Below are 21,975 nucleotides of genomic sequence, written 5' to 3'. Positions count from 1 at the left end.
ATTAACTATTTCAGGATTGTATCCATTTGCTATGGCTATAAATAAACAAATTAATTACCAATAGTCAGAAAGAATATAATTGAAAGGTGTTTGCCAGAAAAAAAAAAAAAAAAACAAAAAATTGGCTCACAGTACTACAGTAATTAAGCTGACAAAGGAAGTTCAAATATCGTGTATCTGTTTGATTACACAGAAAAAAACATTAAATATATTCTAAGGTAATAATACAATAAAGGTGCCAAAAAAAATTTAATAACTTGCTTAAAAGGCACATAAAAACTGTCATATAAAACAATAATTTATCACCAACCCACTTTTAATAATCCATATTTTTAAAAATACCAATAAGTTGATTAACAGGATTAAAACACTAAGATTCCATAAGAGAGTAATTTCTTTTATATACAAATGTCCCTCAAGACAAAATATTTAATATTCTAAAGAACAAAACGTAACCAGTCAGAAATGGTTGAATTTTTAGCCAGGCAGGAATTGTTGAACTTACTGAACTTTTACAACAGTTCTAATTTTACAACTACTTCAGTTTTAATGGTAAAACCTTCAAGTGAAATATAGGCTTAGCCAAGGGCTGTAATGTGGTTGGAATATTACCTAACATTTTTCTTGAACATATAGAAAATAAACTTTTCAAGCAGCAACCAGTGCTAACTGGCAGCATAATGTATTGTAGATGTTATGTAGACGACACTATTATTTTGTTCAGTGAAACAAATGAAATGGCATCCACTCCTCATTAGAAATTTATTGAACTTCACAGAAATATACAATTTGCTATTAAATATGAAAAAAGAAGAGCATAAACTTTTTAGATGTCACTATCCACAGTGAAAATGAAACTTGTACATTTAACAGTTTCTGAAAACCAACCATATCTGGTGGGTTAATACACAGTACCTCATATTATCCCATGACACATAAGAAAGTATTTTTTCATGCCATGGGAGACAGAATAATCTTACCACTATATGATCAGAACATTGAAATACAGATAAATACATTGACACACACACTCATGTAAAAAGATACAATCTTTCATTAGTTAATAAAATCTGTGGAGATAAGGTAAGTAGGAAAAACAACCTTAATAAATGAGGAGGAAAAACATAAACCAAGATATGCAATCTTATCATATTTTGGGTAAATATCTGACAAAATTATCTGCATATTAAAAAAAAAAGCTGTAACAAAAATTGGTTTTTGGGCTCGCAGCACAATGCCATCCATGTAGGATATAAAGCCTACCCAATACTCCACTACCACCAGTTGAGCTTAAATGAAATACAATGCAATTATTGCAATAAGTTTTACATGGGCAGACTGGTTAAAAAAAGCAACAACAACATGATATAAAGAACATTGTTACACCAACCAAAGTAACAGATCAATACTTGTGACACATTTAAGGGATGGAAAGTATTTAGCAGACGAGCTGCCGCTCTACACAAAGCAGAGAGGGAGATAGATCTCATGTGAGAGAGGATTTCACCCCCCCCCCCCCCCCAAAAAAAAAAAAATGTTTCAGAAGATAGTTAATGACATATCTACTCAAGCAATATTAAGGATTACCATTGTCCCTGTAACACAGTTGTCACTTTGTACATCCTTCTTTCTAGCCTGATCTTCCTCATTTCCCAATTTTCCTAGCTGGTGCAGTCTCATTAAATTTCATTTATCCAGAACTCACTGTATCAGAAAACATGTATCTTTGTACACCTATAAATTATTTTTATACCTGCCACTATCATTATTGTTGGTATTCTTATTGTTGTTATAAGCACTATTAGTGACATCAGCTGCTGTAATACAAGTACTGCCAGTAGTAGTTTATTAGTTCATAGTCAGTATTATTTACTCTCATTGCCACTTCACTTCAGACAATCAAATCATTCGGACTATAATACATAGTGCAATTTTTTGTGCTATTTTTTTGCAGAGATAATACTAGTCATAATGACAAATCTTAGCCATTATATTTTGTATATTCTTTGGATAAGTGTGTAATTGACACTCTTTGCATCTAATTTTGCAAGACAGAAAATATAATTTATAATTATTATATTTTGACATTTGTTTTATGATGTAACATTCACTATTAACAAGACTTTGTAGGTTATTGCTTGTATTTTACTATAGTTTTGATACATCCTTTTTGCATGAAAATTGTTGTGTAACCATAATGTTTTACAGATACTGGAAAATGGTCCCTGACTGAAACTGTTAATGCAGTTAAAATTAAATTATACAGCAGCTTCGTGTGTTACAAAATGTCACATCTACAATTTATCAATTTTTTTACTATAACATAGTATAAAATACTTTGGGTAAAAACTTAAAACAAACGAAGACTGTGCTGAAGAAGGCTGTTACAATATGATTGAAATATTGGTTTCAAGTTAATGATTAAAGTATTTTGTACAGTAACATGGTACAACACTCAGAAGAATTTTAGTCATCATGACACCAGCCGCGGAAGCCTACATAGTTACATGTGGACCTTAGGAACATTGTCTGACTCATCCCACATTAAAAATCAACTTTTGTGATGGTACTGCTCTGTGGATGGTGCAGCATTTTGCAGAACTGTAAACAAATGAGATTAAAATAAGTCTGCTGATTCTCTCTTATTCTCTTTATCTGTTAAGCTAGTATTGTTATTGTTTCCCTTTAAGAACTAGCAGGCAAAATGAGATTTCTTTTAAGGGAACAGACAAAACTGGCATAAAAGTTACTAATTTCCTGAAACTTTTTATGAGGTTATTGTCACTAAAAAAACTCGAAAATAGCATTTATTTATGCTAAATGCAGATAATACAGATGCCTGTCGAAAGGGAAGACTAAATGTAACACAGAATGTCAGTTATCATATATGCTGCAGTAACTAAATCACAAACTAATAATTTTAGAACTCTTAAATGTCAGTAAACTTGTATTTAAAAGCCAACCAGTCCAGATTGCAAATGGTGTTTATTTTAATGGTATGGTAACCCGTTCCTGTCATACTTAAACCACCTTCAGACCAGTAATGTCTTTGTAATTAATAAAGTAGGCCAGGAATCACCTTAAATAACATTAGAGAAGCAGCCTAGTTACAAAATAAATAAAAATAAGTTTTATGTATGCCCATATTGGAGTCGATGCTCAGAAGTGTTGTAAGTGCAACAGGCACTTTCACCAGCTTCTGCCTAGCACAGGGATACTAGTGTGTTATAAAGAGAGCACTCAGTCCATTGACCAGTGCGTGCAATCTGAACTGATTGTTTTTTGTTAAATCACAAATCTCAATTTACTATGAAGTAGGGTGTGCACAACATCCATAAATTTCAAAAATATACATTTATTCACGTTGAGTGAAAGATCTCTGAACAGTAACTGTAAATGCAAACCCTGGTTAGTATGATCAATTACCATAAACTCGCTAATACACCGGCTGTATTTCAAAGATTTTTTTTAGAACAGGTTATTAAAGATGTCCCCTACTATGTAGCCTAGGTGGACTTTTGATAACTGGACATACTAACAAAGAACATTTCTGTTAAGTACCTGAGCTACAGTTTCAGTAAAGAGAACCTGCAGTCCATATAAACAATACCTAAACCACAAAATACCAGTCAGTAAAAGATCTCCCTGTTTTTAGCAAGGATAACTATTGTGCCCAGTCCACCCCATGCGCGACTTCTATCGCCTGCTCATTGAATTGGTTATACCAATATGGGAATTCCATTTAATTGGTTTGACAATTTTCAGAAGGCATTTGAAACCTTGGAATCAAACCTTCATCCTGCACCCTGTGTAATTACATACAAGCCTTATTTATTATTCTGTCTGTGGATGCATCATTGCATTGGCATTGGGACCGTCCTCATAATCTTGCCAACAACAACACTATTGCATTGAAGTCCAAAACATTAAATCAGGCCCAGAACCATTAATCTTAAATTGGAAAGGAGGTGTTGGCTATTATTTTCAGTGTGCATAAATTTCACGTCTTAATGGCTAGAAGTTCCATTTAATTAAGAATCGTAACCATTATTATTACTGTTTGGGGCCAAGGCTCAGCTTCCAGACTGCACTGCCCATTTTCTGAATCGATCGGTCTAATATTTATCAAACTATCAGTACTCAATACACTACCCTCCATCCACTCAACATTCAAATGTGGACACCTTGTTTTGACTTCTCATGGGCTCAGACCCATTTTTAGACAGGCAGGAAACAGTCTGTTTTCAGATGAACACCCGAATAGAGCAGTTCTCGGAACATTTCCGGTCAGTTCTAGAGATGTTCCAGCAGCATCTAGGTGTGATACACTTCTTCAGCATATCCACACAGGATGGTCGATCAAGTTGTCGGTGGCAACAGTACCACCAAGCCTACACTGCATCTTCATCCCATAACATCAATTTCAAATGCCCTGCTACTAACACAAACAGATAAGAGCTGGGGGTGGTGGTGCCACCATCCCAGCAGAAATGGGTTTTGCAGCTACTCCACCATTCCCACTGTGGGACCAACTGAATGTCTACTGGTCGCCCTTGGATGATGATGTCACATGAGCAGTCAGTCACTGTGCAGCCTGCACATCTGTTTATTGTGGTGGACTCGTTTTTATTATGTTGTCAGGTTGCAGCAGATGACATCATTGTTAGTGTGGGTCTTTGAAAACATTCTTGCTGTCAAGGGAACACCCCACACCATGGTTCTGGACCTCAGTACAATTCTATACTCACAATGGCCTTAAGCATTTAACGATATTACCCTTTCATCCCACTGGTAATGGCATAGCAGAAATTTTTTTTCGCACTTTTTAAAGTCAAATGCCAAAAGCCATGGGGTCACATAAATCAGACTCTGCAGCTCTTTTTAGGTTCTTATAGGTCAATGCCCATCATCGTCATAGATTGGCAGAATTATCGCATAGGTGTCCTCATAGAACGCTCCTTCTCTTTACATGACCCAAGTGAACCTGAAGATGAAGCAACACTGTTTAATGTGGGTGTGCATTTTTTTGGGTGGACTCTGGGTTGGATTCAGGGTGCCTTTGCCACCTTGGCCAGACGTCCCATTGTCCAGAGAGCCACTGCAACAGTGACACCTGGCCCTTTGATAGCTTGCTGCAGATGATGAGAGGCAGTCCTCCGCTCCACCTACCACATGTATAGTGATCTGGCTTCTCCATTGTCTTCAGTTGGCATGTTACAGAGGTAGGTAAGATATATGTAAGTGACAACATTACATTGCACATTTTGATCGTTGTTGAAATTATTTACATGATTTTGGTGATGTGTATGTGTCACATTAAAAAAAAAATAAAAATGAGGAGATAGATTGCTACTCACTGTAAAGATGACAGATTGAGTTGCTTGTTACAATTCTCTGTGGGATTACTCTCCTTGGTGTCTATTCTGTCTCTTCTTTCCTGTGTTAATTCTCCACCCTCCAAACCACTCACACTTCTGACCAACACTGAATGAACAATCTCATCTGTGCACAACACATGGCTACGTGACTGCGCAGCTTGTTGATGCAGCATTTGATGCACCAAATCCTTCCTACTGATAAATGTATTTATTGCTATTGATTCCACTTCCTCCTGATCTTCGCATATTTTACCATTTTATTTTCCACACCCATCCTTGCCACACAAACTTGTGATCCTCGATCTAACCAATCCCCCTTCCTCCTCTCCACCATTATCCCAATACATGCACACTCCCATCCCTCATCCAATCCTTTTCTCCCTCATCTCTGTATGTTTTTAAGATGTTCATATGTAGTTTCAGTCATTTGTGCATATTTTTATGTATTTGTGGAGATTTTTGTGTGTGTATATGAAATTTTTTTTCCTGTTATCCGGCTACCCTCACAACCACTTACACCTTAATTTACCCATTTCAGCGTCATTCCCACTTGTCCTATACCATTTCTGTCGCAATGGACCCATGTTCCACCTTTCTGCGCCAGTTCAGAAAGGTATCCATTTCCCTGGCTAAAACTTAGTCCCACATCCTGATTCTTAAATGCTGCCTAAATCATGGAATCCTTGCCAACAGCTTAACCACCAAGATTCCTTGCTCTTGATCTCACCTCTCCTTTCAACAGTGACATTCATATTCTCAGATTCCGCCAGTCCCTTGTCCTCACAAACCTGGTATAGCAAAAACACCCATCTCCATAGCACAGGCATCCCAGAACCACCTTTGCTCCCTCCGCAAGATACTGTTACTGTGCAGTCCGTGCCACACATATCATATCTCTAAAATTGAGTCCTTTGCTCCCATTGAGTCCTTTGCTCTACAGCTGGAGGAGCATTCTGGACACCATCTCAATAAGTTTCCAACCAGTCTACTGCTACATTGGGGCACAACTATCCAAACCTTATCTTATCTACAGTGTTCCTCCTAATAGCATCTGGAAACTTCCTAGCTTACCTTTAAAACTTGCCACATCCCGCAGAACTCCCTACCAACACTCCACCAAATTCCCGTGAGACTGTTGTTAACGTTTCCACTAAAACCCTCAGCCCCAGAGAAGTTTGTCCTATTCAAAGGCCTCACCTATAGCCCTACACCCAAATTTAACAACGTTGGATTTAACAAAGACATACTCTGCTTTTCTCAATCTCTACAATAGAAAAACTTCTTTGCCACCAATCCTACCAATGAAAGTCAGCTTAACCTGAACAGTGAACATTGCCCCTCCCAGTTCATACCACCAACCAACTGTGATCCTCCCCATCCCCCACCTAACCATCCCTTGGTCAACTTCTAGGAATTCCTTAACTCCAGCTTGGCCTTACTACCTTTCCTCAGACTCCAAACCCACAACCTCATTCCTGATGTGTCTTACCCTAACTCACAACTCAACTACTTTGAAGGGAAAGTATACAAACAAATCTGCACCACACCCATGGTGACCTGTATGGCCCCCTCTTATGCCGACCTGTTTATGGGAGACGAGACCTTCCTAACCTCTCAAAATACCAAAACCCTAGTACCGTTCAGATTCATTGATATCTTCATGATCTGGACTCAGGGCCAAGACACTGTGTGTCCTCATTCCTTCACAACTTCAACACTTCCTCTCCCATCCACTTCACCTGGTCCTCTTCACCCCAGCATACCACCTTCCTGGATGTTGACCCTCCTCTCTGATCGATCCATCCACACCTCTGTCTACAGTAAACCCACCAACCACAAACAGTACTTGCATATTGACAGCTGCCGTCTCTTCTACACCAATACATCCCTGTCATACAGCCTGGCCACCCGAGGACGGCAAGAACTCCCATGTCCAGTATACTGAAGTTCTCACCAAGACCTTCACAGACAGGTACTGTCCCCCAGATTTGATTTTGACAGGGAAGCTTAAACAGCTTAGGTCTGACCCGCCACTGCCTTCACCGAAACCGGGTTTATTGTGTGGTATTACTCCCTGCTTATCCAGTAAATTCGACTAATGCCCTTGATTAGTTCAAGGAGTCCCTTTACCAGTTTTTTGTTAGACACAATTTCTTCAGGTCTAGTTGTCCCGAAGATTCTGTATCTTTTGCTCTCCAATGCCATGCATTCGAAGATTTTCTTCACCCTCACCACAGATCCTACATTTAGGGTATTCTTCCACTATACCCATTGTGTGTAGGTGTTTTTTGAAATTCCCATGACCAGTCATGAGTTTGATCTCTTTCCTGTTCAATTCCAGGATTACAGAGCTTCTTTTAAAGCATGGCTTGGGTGTAATTGCCTTTCCATGTCTTTGTTTATGGACATTGATCCGATATTCTTCGTGCTGTTTCCTATGCCAGTTCCGCAGTTCTAGTTTATCACGGCCTTGGTGATTGTCAGGACAGGTTTCAGTCCAATAAATGGAGTCGTTGCCCCCATCCTGGCCAGTCTGTCGGTTTGTTCATTGCCACAGATCCCTGAGTCGCCAGGGACCCACAGTATCATATTGCTTCTCCCTAGCTCCACCAGAGCCCTGTGGCATTGTGCAACAATCTTAGATCTCATTGCAGGTGCTGACAGTGATTTCAGGGCTGCCTGAATAGATGTAGATGCTACGGTCCTTGTAGCACATACGTGTATTCTCCTCCACACATGCCCTGATTGCAGTAATTCCAGCTTGGAATACCGAGGCCAGTTTTCCTAGAGAGATGATGCTCTCCAGTCTTGGCTGCACCCCGTACACCCCTGCCCCAATGCCTGGGTCTGATTTCAACCCATTCCCTCAGATTTAGTCCTCAAACAGATCTCCTGTGCCATTTCCCCACACTTGCCCAATCCTTGAACTACCCCCAAGAGCCAGCTACAGAGCCTTTGTCATCCAATGCCAGCCTGGACTGGAACAGCTGAACCACATTCTTCATCAGGGCTTTGATTACCTATCATTGTGCCCCGAAATGAGGAACATCTTACCCAAGATACTTCGCACCTCTCCTGTAGCTATGGTCAGTTGCTCACTCATCCTCCAAATCATCCTAGTTCATCCCTATGCCATTCCCAATCCCAACCCATTGCCACAGGGATCATATCCCTATGAAAGATTCAAGTGCAAGACATGACCAGTCCAGCACTTCCTATTCCAGTCCTGTCACAGGCTTATCCTGCCCCATTATTGGCCTGACCACCTCTGAAAGCACTCACGTCATATACCAGCTCAGCTGCAGTCATTGCACAGCTATTTATATTAGTATGACCATCTACCAGCTGTTCACCAGTATGAATGGCCACTGCCAAACTGTGGCCAAGAGCAAAGTAGACTATTGTCTGGCATAATATGCAACTGAAAACAACATGCTCAACTTCAGTGGCTGCTTCGCCACCAGCTTTTCTGAACTGCGCGGATAGGAGTTATCCTTACAATACATTTTCTGCTGCAGAAACTATCCTGGATCCATTCTGTGGTAACCTATTTTCCCCACACCCTCCACCTCCTGTTGTCAGCTTCTTGCTATTCTCATCTCCCGCCCTCCTTGTGTGTAGCTTCCTCTACCTACACACCTGCATGTCTTTTCCCTTCTCCGCTTCTCTCATTTTTCACTCCCTGTTCCCCCGTCCCTCTCCCCACCTCCCTGCTCCACAGCCACCCAACACTGTGCCTGTTGGCAGTCTAGCCCATGTACTCTCTGCCAGACAGCACTCTTCCCCTCCCCCACCCATACCATGCTGTTCTCTCCCCACCCCTTATAGATTGCTGCTTCCATGCTATGAGACAGATGCATTCTGGTCTGAGCTGCTGGAGACAGCGGTGTACATGTGTGTGAGGTGTGCTTGCATGTGCAAATGAATGTGTGCATTTCCTTTACTGAAAAAGGCTTTGGTCAGATGCGGTGTGTGTGTGTCTTCGTTGTGCCTATCTGCAACTCAATGTGTCATCTTTATGGTGAGTAGCAATATATCTTTTCCCTGCATTGTTGATATTCCAACCTGAATTTGATTTCATATTTAAAATTATTTGCTTCGTGTTATGTGAGAACAGACACGTTCTCACACACAAAAATGTCGAACGTTACAAATATAGTCTTGCACGTATTAATCAGCTTACAAAAACAACTTTCACAAAATGTCACATAGGCAAAAACCTTACTGACAGATAGGCTGTCAGACCTTGCACATTCATTTAGCAGCATGCTATGTACTTTTCCACTCTCAGACATACATATAACTGTTACATATCTTGGGAAACATCCCTCAACCAAAGAGCATGCTAACAATTGTCATTTTGCAGAGACAAAGGTATTGCCTGGAGGAGCTACAGTCATGTGATCAGTCGTGCATACCTGTCATTAATTCTTATTAAACTTCTTACATGATGGACTTTGACAACATTTTTAGGCGTAATTAAACTTCCGTTATTGCTGCAATGATGCTAGGTGGTCGTATTACCTTTTTTTTAAAAAAAGATCTGTTTTATATGCCGTTCCTGAAAAAGTCTCTGTGCATTTTGTTATTACACAAACCATGGTACAACTTTACTGTCCCTTGCTACTGTAGTAAAACAATCCTTATATCTGATCACAGTCCATCAGTACTGTTAAAAATACTGTTGTCAAATACTAAAACGATTTACCTTCGTTACTGTTGTTTGAAAATACATATTTCTGGCAATATTTTTTACTAAAGTGGTCTCATGTGTTCGTATTCTGAAAATAATGTACTACAATCAACAATTATCTTCATTAGGAAAATTACAGATCCACTGTTATGCAGACACAATACTGCTCTGCAACTACCATCCAAATTTCATGGTGATAAGATCAGTCCCTCTTGTTTTTAAAGCTCGTATTACCCAAGTCTGTTTGCTCATGTAACATTTGTATTGGCTGCTTTATGAGATGCATGACTGCAGCTTGCTCTGGTGATAACTTTGTCTCTGCAAAATGACCACGCTTAGAATGCCCGTTGGTTGACGCATGTTTCCCGTGATTTGTAACAGTTATGATGTATGTGAATGAGTTTGGAAAAGTACACAGTAAGCTGCTGAATGACTGTGCAAGTAAGGTTTTTGCCTACAAGACAATTTGTGAAGTTGTTCTTGGTGTGTGTCAGAACATGCCTGTCCCCAAATAAAATGAAACAAACATTTTTAAATACGACACACATGTCAACAATATCATGTAAGTAATTTGAACAACTGTCAAGTGTAGTGTTATCGCTAAATGTCTTACTAATTTACTGTCCTTTTGGTGTTACTTGCAGATGTTTGATAATATCCTAAGGCCGAAACTGGCCAGTAATGTAATTCTACATCTACATCCATACTCCACAAGCCACCTGACGGTATGTGGCTACATCCATACTCCGCAAGCCACCTGACAGTGTGTGGCAAAGGGTACCTTGAGTACTTCTATCGGTTCTCCCTTCTATTCCAGTCTCACATTGTTCGTGGAAAGAAGGATTGTCGGTATGCCTTTGTGTGGGCTCTAATCTCTCTGATTTTATCCTCATGGTCTCTTTGTGAGATATACGTAGGAGGGAGCAATATAGTGCTTGACTCCTCGGTGAAGGTATGTTCTCGAAACTTCAACATAAGCCCGTACCAAGCTACTGAGCGTCTCTCCTGCATAGTCTTCCACTGGAGGTTATCTATCATCTCCGTAACACTTTCGCAATTACTAAATGATCCTGTAACGAAGCAACGCTGCTCTCCGTTGGATCTTCTCTATCTCTTCTATTTATATGACTGGTGCATTAAAAGAGTAAAACTGACAGAATACAGTGGGTAAAATGGTTCCCTCATTTAGAAGGTGAATTGAGGCTTTCAATCCGTACATGAAGAAAAAATGTGGAGAAACATTATAAATATAATTGTCTTATTCCTAGATTAAATGATATGATGTACTTGATTGCACACTCATTTATTTGCGCAACATTGTCTGATCAAGGCTTTACCATAATAAGTACTGAAGAAAATATTTGCAGACCTCCACGGCCATATAGTGTGTCCTCAAGATTGCTGTATTGAGGTATACAGAATTCTTTGAGAGCAGCATTTGGACTTGGGGCAAAGTTAAGGCTGTAAATTACGCAGTCACAACAGCTGTACCATCTAGTGTAAGAGACATACTTGATGATGATCAGTAGTTTGGTTTTGATAAAACTTAAGTTCATTTGGTGTTAAACTTTGTAAGTATAATGCTGGACTTTCAGAGAATGGACAAGGTTCATACTACCTGCCAATCGTGATTTTTTTTCATACAGTCACTTCAAGCTCAGATAACGATGGGTGTTGGAAAGAGCTGTGATTGATCATTTGTTTTATCATAAGAACTATGAAAGTATTCTGTATTTTGCTGCATCTAACATTATTGTCATATTTTGTGGTAACAACCATTCTGACATTCTTAAAAGATTTTAGATATCTTTAGTCTCCGATTTACATAAAATAAGGTTTTTTGCTGTGTAGGTATGTTTCGTGATGAACATGGCAATGTTGAACTGGAAGAAAATTTTGAAGAAGCAGTTAAGGCTGTAAATTATGCAGTCACATCAACAGCTGTACCATCTAGTGTAAGAGAAATACTTGATGATGATGCTTGCATTAACTTAACATCAAAGGTAAGACCAATAAATAAAACTGTTTGAAGGAGACAGTTTTATTTTCATTATAATATACTGATAATTTGCACAGTTTCTTAGTATTTTTGTCTGTGAGTAAAGGAAGATTATGTTCCATTGACTGTAAACAATTTAAATGCCTGTAATTTATAAAGTAGTAGCTGCTTGATACTTCCTTCACGTTCCTGTAAGTAACCGCCTAAAAGTTATGGTTTCAGCCTTGATTAATGGAAACATACTTTAGTTTATAATGACTTGCAAGCACCTAGTAGCAGAACTGAGACTGTTGGCTGTTGAAGTTCCAGTACGATGTAATTAGCATGTGACAAATGTGAATGCTACTTATTTTGAGTACTAGTGGTTACCATTTCAGCACAACCCCACACAATAGGTTGGAGTAATACAATTTACATTCTGTCTGCAAGGATAGATTTCACTCACTAATCATATTTAAGTGTTGATTATTTTTTACAAGATCATGTTAGGCCTCATATGAAAAGGAAAAACTTGTTATCCGCAGCTGTCAGAATTTGACTGCTGCAGGATTGGACCTATCAAGACATTAAACATTCCATGATATTGCTGCTTGTCTTGGTCAGGATCCCCTGGCCATATTGCGAATTTGGAATCTAAGGGTTCAGGAGAACCCTATCCCAATGTCATGTTGGATCTTGAGTTCTCAAGCAATTAGTGCCCAAGAGAACAGACGACATATTGTTCGAAATCATAAAGCTATGCCATGTACCTTGAATCAGGGAACAGGCTTGTTGAAGGAACACAAGTACCAACACAGCCAGTGCACAGTTCCAGGAATGCCTTGGGCTTTTATGGCAGCAGGGAGTGTAGCGTCATATGACAACACTGGACACAGGAATTACACATTGTCTATTCAGATGAGTTTCAGTTCTGTGTTCAACATCACAATGGATGTATCCGTGTGTGGAGCCACCGAGGAGAATGAACATTGCCAGGTTGCATTTGTCATTGTAATACAGGCCCGGCACCTTGCATGGTGGTTTGAACCATCACTGGGTACACAATAGGACTGTTGGTATTTTTAAAAATATCGGGAGTTCGATATATGGATATTTAAAAAAAATATCATTATCAGCCCTAAATATATCAAAAAAAACTTATTGATATATCGATAGAAAAAAATATCAGTGTAGCGCTCAAAAACAAAATCAGCTGAAAAACAAACTGCACGTTGTAAATATAGTGTCAGGTTTAGAGCTGTATATTTAAGCATTGATTTATTATTAGAAATTCTGTACATCAACAAACTAGCAGCTTGCTTATCCCCTTAGAGCAAGAATTGAAAAGAAAACAATGCACATTCACACTTGCCAATTATCACTTTGCTAACAATGGTAACTGCAGGTAAGTGTCAGAATAAAAGGTGTCTGATGGGTCCATTGGTTTTGTCACATATGGGATTTGTCTGTAAAACTTCATGTTGACTTCTCTGTTATTTCATTTCTGCAAAAGCCAGCAACCTAGCAGTTATAGCGTCAGAATTGCGTGGTGAAGTTAAACATTGCAGTTTCAGTTGGTAGTACGGAGTACCGATTACATAAGCATTTCTGATCGTATGTCTCTGCCCACCACAAAGACCAGTCTTGCCATTTAGATTTTTGTTCATCAGTTTCAGCAACCGTTTTTTGAAGAGTCCCACTGTGAAGAAATAGCACACTAGTTGCATTAAAAATTGTTTTTATTAATGCAACTGGTGTGCTGTTTCTTCACATTGGATATCTTGTTATTCCATTCACACCACCAACTCTCAGTGCAATTCGACTTCTTTGTGCCATCTATATGTGCTTCACACTGTCTAAGTAAAAGACTGGACAGGATGAAACCTCAAAAAGTAATGACTCCTTCATACAGTGAAAGTAAAATTCTACTGCAGTCTCAAAAGAAAAACTTCAAATATTTAACAATTATTGCAAAAAATAAAAATACATAAAATAAAAACATCGGCAGTTGATATTGCAATTTTGACATCGATGTATCGGTGAAGAAGTATCACTGATATACGTCAATATTTTTTTGGAAAAAATATCGATATATCAGTAGTTTATCAGCAGCCCTAGTATATGACACGATCACCGGTGGGTTGCATAGCTGGTAATTTGAACAGTACATTCATTAGACTTGTCTCATCTGGTTAAAGATTGTTTTTCTCATCTGGTTAAGGATTGTCGATAGACTGACATGCCACCATTCACCACTCAGCAGTCATCACAAGTGAGTGAACTGTGACATAAAGTTGAAGAAGTAAGGAATGTCATACCTGGATTTGTCACCGAACCTCAGTTGGACTGTGTGCCTTGCTGGGTTAGAGGCACTGTTGCTGCCATTTCTCAGTACTAAATTTCACATGCTGTATACCCCCAAATCATGTATTCCAGTTACTATACTGCGTATGCACATTAAGAAAAATTTCATTATTTGCTGTTCTTACTGAAGTTGCAGTTTTAATAGCTAGGAGTGTACTTCCTGGGAACTGAAGAAAAAAGGGTAAGAGTAAAGAAATGTGGTAGGAACTATAGCTTTATCATGGGAAGAATTTAAACATGTGTAAATTATAAAGCCGTTTTGATATTTTAAGGGACTTACACCAATCAAACATACACTTTCCATTAGTTTTCTGTTTGTGTGTTTTCATATCACTGACAGGATTATTAAATTGAAGATATATTTGAGTTACATTAGCAGCTGATGAGGTAAGAGTCAAGGGTTTTTTTTTGTAATGTGACTGTACTTATGTACGTTGCTATCATGAAGTTATAAAAGTTGTGAAAATGTAGTAATTCAGAAAATACAGGGGTGAGGTGAAATGTTAATGGAGGATTCCTTTGCAAAATTGAGTGTCCAGAAAGATTGCAAAGGATCGCACTTCGATTTCCACAACCTCTCCATGTGCTTCAGCCATAAATTTCTTACAGTATGGGTATAGATGGAAGTCAGAGGGTACTAAATCTGGTGAATAGGGTTGCTGTTTTAACAATTATGTCAGATCTCTCAGTTGTTCATTACTATAGTATATTTCATTTTCCTGATTTGTCTTTGGAGTAAATAAAGTACTAATTAAGCAAACCAAAGCATTTAGAATACTTTGTAAAGTCTTCTTTCTTTTCTTTCTTCTTTCTCGGGGCCTTTGTCCCACTCTAACGCGGGGTCGGCTTTTTTATTACGGATTGGGCAGTGTTAATTGCAGAGGGTGGCCGGATGCCCTTCCTGACGCCACCCCCAACCCCCCGGGACAGAAGTGCGTCTAGTGTAAGTCATGAAATAGTGTGAACGTTTTCAAATGTCTGTGAGTCATTGAACTGAGGCAGAACTTGGGGACCAGCCTGGTATTCACCTAGTAGGATGTGGAAAACTGCGTAAAAGCCACATCCAGGCTGACCGGCATACTGGCCCTCGTCGTTAATCCGCCAGGCGGATTCAGTCTGGGGCCGGCGCACCTACCCGAGTCCAGGAAGCAGCGCATTAGCTCTCTCAACTACCTTGGCGGGTAATACTTTGTAAAGTAAATTAATACATCTTGTGTGTAGTGTCTTTAGAGGTGTTACATTCAGATGATGTTACACTTTGTTCCCTGTAAATTAACAACTTAATGATATTTGTTGTTTGTTCTAGCTGAATTGTGATGTACACAAACACAATACTAAATAGAAAAATAATTTCCATTTACACTATCAGACTGAGGTTCCATATTATGGGGTGAAAGTCTTCAATGGGTGCTCCCATCTGGCTTAAAACACCAATTGAGAATCTCCATAAACTCTATTAAAGTTAAAATTTGCCTTTATTTACTCATACAAATAATTTTAATTCCAGGGATATTTGAGTTATTTGCAACACAGATAAAATTACCATAAAAAGACATCTAATTTTACACAACATAGGTAATAGTTCTATGATAGACATCAGTAGACAGTAACTTTGTTTTACTGTCTTTATAATCCAGAATTAAGTAGAAAGAAAACATGAAACACATGATAATGTTCTTCAAATTCCACATTTTTCTCATTAGGCCACTCAGTTAAAGTCTTAACACAAAGGCTATTTTGAATGCTTGCAAAAAACTGAATTTTGTAATGTGAGATGTAGTAAGACAAAGCACCAAACAGAGATAACTACAGACAGGTGCACTATTCTTGCACGTGTCCCCCTCTGGGATGGGGAGACTTCTGCAGGTGCACTCAGTGGCCTGTGCACACATTTCAGAACCACTTGGGTCTTTGTACCAGTGCATATGCCTCCTTGAGCAATGGCCACATGTACCTGGTGTGCACGGAACATTGCACAGGTGTAAATGCACCTTTGCTCTTAGTAATGTTTACTTTTCTTGCCTAGGGTATAATTCTGCCCATAAATGTCCTGCATAAGAGCAGTGTTTGTAAGTGACACTCATGCTCTTGGTTTGACCCTTACTATTTGTATGGTGGCACCTAGAGTTATCACAGTTATTACTGACCATATAATGTCAATGTAGGGTGAGAATGATGTCCTGTGGATGGGGTGTGATAAATATGTCATGTACATAGGCTGCTCACTGAAAACAGTAGTAGTTTTTGGTTAAATATGTGGGTTAGTTCTCACTTCCGCATATGTTATGGCAATGAAAAACTCCAGAAATAACTTGGAGCTTACCGGCATAAATTGTCACTTCATGTGGAGTAGACAGATGTTGACTGGGGCAAAACTGAATTTGAAAAATTAAATAGGACATCGGTAGTTTAATAGTGTAATTCAACAGAATACATGATTTATTAATATTATGTAGAGATTTTCATTTTAAGAAAATAATTTCCGTAATGTAAGTGTTAGACTCATTAGGCTGAGAAATGCTGATGGAAAGCAGCCATGTAGATTACAGCGAGCCAACCAGCCACCATTCAGCAATGTGCAGGAATGTTTTCATTTTATCTACTAATGTAGATACTCTTCATGAATGTGAAGTGATGCAATAATTAAGGGGCACACTCATGAATATTGTAGGGAAGCGATAAGCAACTTCCATGACTCAGGTGCTTGCCAATTCAACTAAAACAAAAAATCATTATTTGTTTCCGTGCATCACCATAACAGAACTTTTTTTCTTTAGTAAAGAATGCTAGATGCAAGAATTTTAATGTAATGTTTAAATAACAGCAGCAATTCTGGGATTGCTAAAGTTAGTTGGTTTTAAAGAAGTTAAAATGGCTTGATCACAGATGCCATTTGGATAAAGTTTCAAACTTTTCAGACAAGAATTTAAAATAACTACAGAAAACAGGAAGGATGTAAGTGATTAAAAAATACACTAAATTGGAATATGATAAGTTACATATCTAAAGTGTCAAAGCAGTAGTGTCCAGTTGGTTCAGACTGGCACAGAAAGACAAAACATTCACCTTCCTGGCAGTTATGTTATGGGTTTTCTTTTCTCACAGAACAGTCATTTATTAATAACAAGTGTTGTTGTCCAAGGTAGAAGACAAGTCTCCTACCACTCCACATTATACACTCTGCTCAGGATATTATTACAGCAGAAAGCAGTAATGCTCTCAGTTGGTTCAGACAGGCACAGAATTCAAAAGGGGATGATTGTTATGTAGTTAGTTTGTGAGTAATCTCAAAGTTTTGGATGGTCAACTATTGACTTGTGGGAATGCTAGTAATATCAGGGCTTACCTTACCAAGTAAAGCAGTAGTTCATAACCTCACCACCACATCACCCATTCTTCCAACATTGGTCTTCCAGCTGATATGATGTAACATGCCATGATTTCCTCTACTTTGCCAAACTTTTCCTTTAAGAGTAGCACTTGGTCACAAGTGTTGTCAGTTATTTGTTGTAAACCGTATTTACTCGAATCTAAGCCACACCTGAAAAATGAGACTCGAAATTCAAGGGGAGAGAAGTTTTAGGCCGCACCTCCAAATCGAAACAAAGTTGGTCCATTGTAACAGGAGACACAATTTAGGTCGAATGAATGACGATACAGCTACAGTAGTTTTGTTAGAGTCGTAAGCTTAGAAGTTAAGCTTTACCCGGTAGCCATTGCTATGTGTCAGGCGCTCCGTCCGTATTTATACGGGTATCCTTCCTTTTACACATGCTTCGTCTGGTTTCAATTGATTGCTTATTTTTCTTTGACCTGATAAGTGCTGTTCTCTTTGTTATAGGTGTTTACGTCACTCTAAGCTGAAGATGCATTACTGTACCATGTCACGCATTGTTTGTCACATTCTGATAATGAGTGTTTATGGCCTGTCGCCGCTGACGATAAAAAGAAGAGGAATTGTCGCATTAGCGAAACAATGGCAAGAGACTGCTATTTGTTGTTACTTACACTGCTGTTTTCTTTGATAATGATCAACAAGAACCAAATAATAGACTGCGTATGATAGAACATGTTCTGAACCAGAGTTTAGCGAAAATTTTTCTCAGTTTGAAAATCTTTGCAGATGCCTCTTTAGTACATTACATTCTGCACAGGAATTAGTCATCTTAGATTTAAAAATCTAGTCAATTCGTGCTTCATTTCTGACTGTACCACTAATGACATGATATGTATATTCTTCCGTGTTTGCCTTTGTCTCACTCTAGTTTCGTAGTTTATTAGGCAGACAGAATTTAAATGAGATAGCAGCAACCACGAAAGAATACATGGCAAAATTTTTATATTCGTATTATTCTTATGGTGAAGGGAATACTGCATGTGATTCAAAATTCATAAAAGTTTCTGTTGGCAACCATCTTCTCACAGATAGAAAAAATTCAGAACGTAGGCATGTATGTCAATATGGCCAACTCTGTCTCGCCAGTCGGATTTTCGTAGTGCTTTGAAACGCTGCAACATTTGAAGATGAACCATACGGAATTTGTATTTACTTCGATAGATAATGTATGAAAATGCAGTGGTCGAAACTCGGGGCGTTCCAATTTTTTTTAAATTTATTTACTGACGCAGAGGTTTTGGCGCCAGTATTTATCTTTGTACGTGCAAAACAAGCCTGTGTAGTGCTACATATATTCGACGGCAGAAGTTAGTTGGGGCGGCACCTACCAAAATTTTTGAAACTTCCTCTTACTTTGCACTCGATTCTAAGCCGCAGGCGGTTTTTTGGATTACAAAAACCCGAAAAAACGTGCGGCTTAGATTCGAGTAAATATATATTCCAATCTGTCTTCTCCTATAATGTTTGCCCTTTATGGCTTTCTCAAGTACCACGGTAGTTATTTCCCAGTGTCTTGACAGTATTTTATTATCTGGCCCCTTCTTATACTTTTCTTTTTTGTCACATTCCAATCCTTGCCAGGCGCGCTGCCAAGATTACGTAAGTTGGTCGGCGGATTGCGTCAGCCGCCTTTGTGGCGTGACATGCTGTTGCCTCCTTGAGGCCCCCCGGTTCTAGATGTACCCATGTCCGATTTTAAGCTACGCTACAGATCAGTTTGCAAAATAAAAATTTATTTATGGAAATACACAGTACAATCACCAACGAATTTTACATATTCACATATACCTTTGCCTTGGTGTGAAAGGCAATAATGTCTCTGTCAACAAAACTTTCAATTCCAGCAACACTTGGTACTCCAGTACCTCCTCGAACAATGGCAACAGTAAACCATCCGTTACCATGACCAAACGTATCGTTTATATCTAAACTAAAATTAAGTCTACAACCGACGAAAACAGCAGGACCATCCAGCAGAGCTTGTGCAGCGACAGACTTAACTGGAATACGATTCTTCTTGTCTCCAGCTGTTGTAGCAAATTCGATGTTCTCGATGGTCTTGTAGACTGTTTGTTTAGAACGGCGGCGATATCTTCTGTAAGGCAAACAGTCTACAAGACCATCGAGAACATCGAATTTGCTACAACAGCTGGAGACAAGAAGAATCATATTCCAGTTAAGTTTGTCGCTGCATAAGCTCTGCTGGATGGTCCTGCTGTTTTCGTCGGTTGTAGACTTAATTTTAGTTTAGATATAAACGATACGTTTGGTCATGGTAACGGATGGTTTACTGTTGCTATTGTTCGAGGAGGTACTGGAGTACCAAGTGTTGCTGGACTTGAAAGTTTTGTTGACAGAGACATTAGTGCCTGTCGCACTTACCATATTTCGGAATTGGCTAATAAGGATTTTGGTAAATCTGCATCATTTCTATAAATTCAATTGATGAACAGCATATCTTCTGCAACATCACATCTCAAATGCTTCAACCCTTTATTGCTCCTACATCTTGAGAAATTTCTGTCTAAAATTGAGTTTTGTTTTTGATACTATTCAAGTACTTTCAACAAGGAATGCTAACTTTGCTTGTGCCAGTCTGGTTCTTATATATCCTTGCTTCATCTGTTGTGCTTGCTTTACTTCCTGTGTAGCAGGATTTTGCCACTCTGTGTACTGTGTTATCTGCTACTTTGTTAAGTTCATCACTAATGTTGTGGCTGGCATCCTCATTCCTTTTGACATTCTTCGGTTTACTAATAATATACATGGTTCAGTCACATTAATGCGACCATTGCATACATTAGACATGAGTGTAGAATAACCACTCACATATGGCACGTGAAAGCACTAACAATGGAGAGAATGTTTAGGGACATGGACAAAAAGTGCAGCTGTTGTCATAATGAGGAAGTGGAGCAATTTATATGACATCTGAAAGGGCATGATCATTGAATTTTAGACCTAGGGTTGAAGCATTTCCAAAATGGCTAATTTATAAACTGTTCACATGTTGCTGTGGGCAAAGTATACCGTGCGTAGCAAAATGGTATTATCCAAAACCGGCACTGAGGCAGCTGTGGTGCACCACAGGCCATATATGACATGGGCGAACGACAGCTGCAGAGATGTGCGTTGGTGAATATATGTGCAACTGACCACCCAGATGAACCAAGGGGCCACCAACAGTGTCTCCTCAATGACCATTCAGCCAGTGTTGCTGCATATTGACCTCCACAGCAGGCACCTAGTTTATGCCCGTGCTGACTACCATTAATCGGCCTACAGAGGCTGGAATTGACATGCCAATACTGCAACAGCTCATCCACTGAAGCGGCTTCAGATGAATCATGTTTTATGCTTCTTCAGGCAGATGGCTGTTGGCGTGTACTGTGTGAAATGTCTGAAAGCAAACATACTTCAACAATTGTCAGAAGGGTCCAGGCCAAAACTTGTTCCACATCCATGCCTGTACCTCCCAAGACCTCACTGACACTGCAAAAGTTAGTTATTTAAGCTTTTGAGAGAGTTCCATTCAAGAGACTCTGTAACTCTTCCTTATTTTTCTGAGGATTTCAGACATCTTGTACCACTTCCACTATCAGATGTGAAGTTAGAATTTCCTGTCTTTTGCCTTTACCTTTCTGAAAGCCAGACTGATCATCTAACAGATCCTCAGTTTCCTCTACATTCTTCTGTATGTTATTCAGGTCAACAACTTGATACATAAACTGTCAAGCTGAGTGTGCAGTAATGCTCACTTCTCTTTGTATTTGCTGCCTGAGATCATGTGGATGATTTTCTTCTCAAAGTCCAATGGTATGGTTTGCATCCTCACTGATTCTGCATGCTTTTACTTGCCACCCCCTCCCCCAAGCCAGTAATCCCATATATTTCCTTCCAATTTGTTTTATTATGCTCAACAACTTTGTCATATTCTGACAAATACTGGACACACTATTAGATAGTTCCTCCTCCAACAAAGGTACTCATTTACTATTTCAATCAGCCAGTTCCCTTCCCTGTATTAAATGGTGAAATTTGCATTGTGTCCTCACCTGTGTAGTGTGGTTTCATATAGTACAGAATTGTCCGCACCAGTGAGCATAGCTGTACACAGAAATATACTCATATGGGACTAGGACATGATGAAATAGAGCACATTTCT

The 21,975-nt window shown here is 39.1% G+C and overlaps 2 protein-coding genes across 2 annotated transcripts in view; one reads left to right on the top strand and one right to left on the bottom strand.

The window, feature by feature from the left end:
- The window catches only part of LOC126267484 (NEDD8-activating enzyme E1 regulatory subunit), a 48,424-nt gene that overhangs the window by 22,230 nt on the left and 4,219 nt on the right, over nt 1-21,975 (top strand). Inside the window, exon 5 of the mRNA XM_049972772.1 lies at nt 11,923-12,074. Coding sequence (XP_049828729.1) covers nt 11,923-12,074 — 152 coding nt within the window. The remainder of the gene's footprint in view (nt 1-11,922; nt 12,075-21,975) is intronic.
- The window catches only part of LOC126267512 (vesicle-associated membrane protein-associated protein B), a 52,754-nt gene continuing 30,833 nt past the window's right edge, over nt 55-21,975 (bottom strand). Inside the window, exon 7 of the mRNA XM_049972823.1 lies at nt 55-2,601. The gene's annotated coding sequence lies outside the window, so the exon portion shown is untranslated. The remainder of the gene's footprint in view (nt 2,602-21,975) is intronic.

The sequence above is a fragment of the Schistocerca gregaria genome, chromosome 1 (assembly GCF_023897955.1).
Source record: "Schistocerca gregaria isolate iqSchGreg1 chromosome 1, iqSchGreg1.2, whole genome shotgun sequence".
NCBI classification, from domain to species: domain Eukaryota; kingdom Metazoa; phylum Arthropoda; class Insecta; order Orthoptera; family Acrididae; genus Schistocerca; species Schistocerca gregaria.
This window is presented reverse-complemented; position numbering and strand designations above follow the sequence as displayed.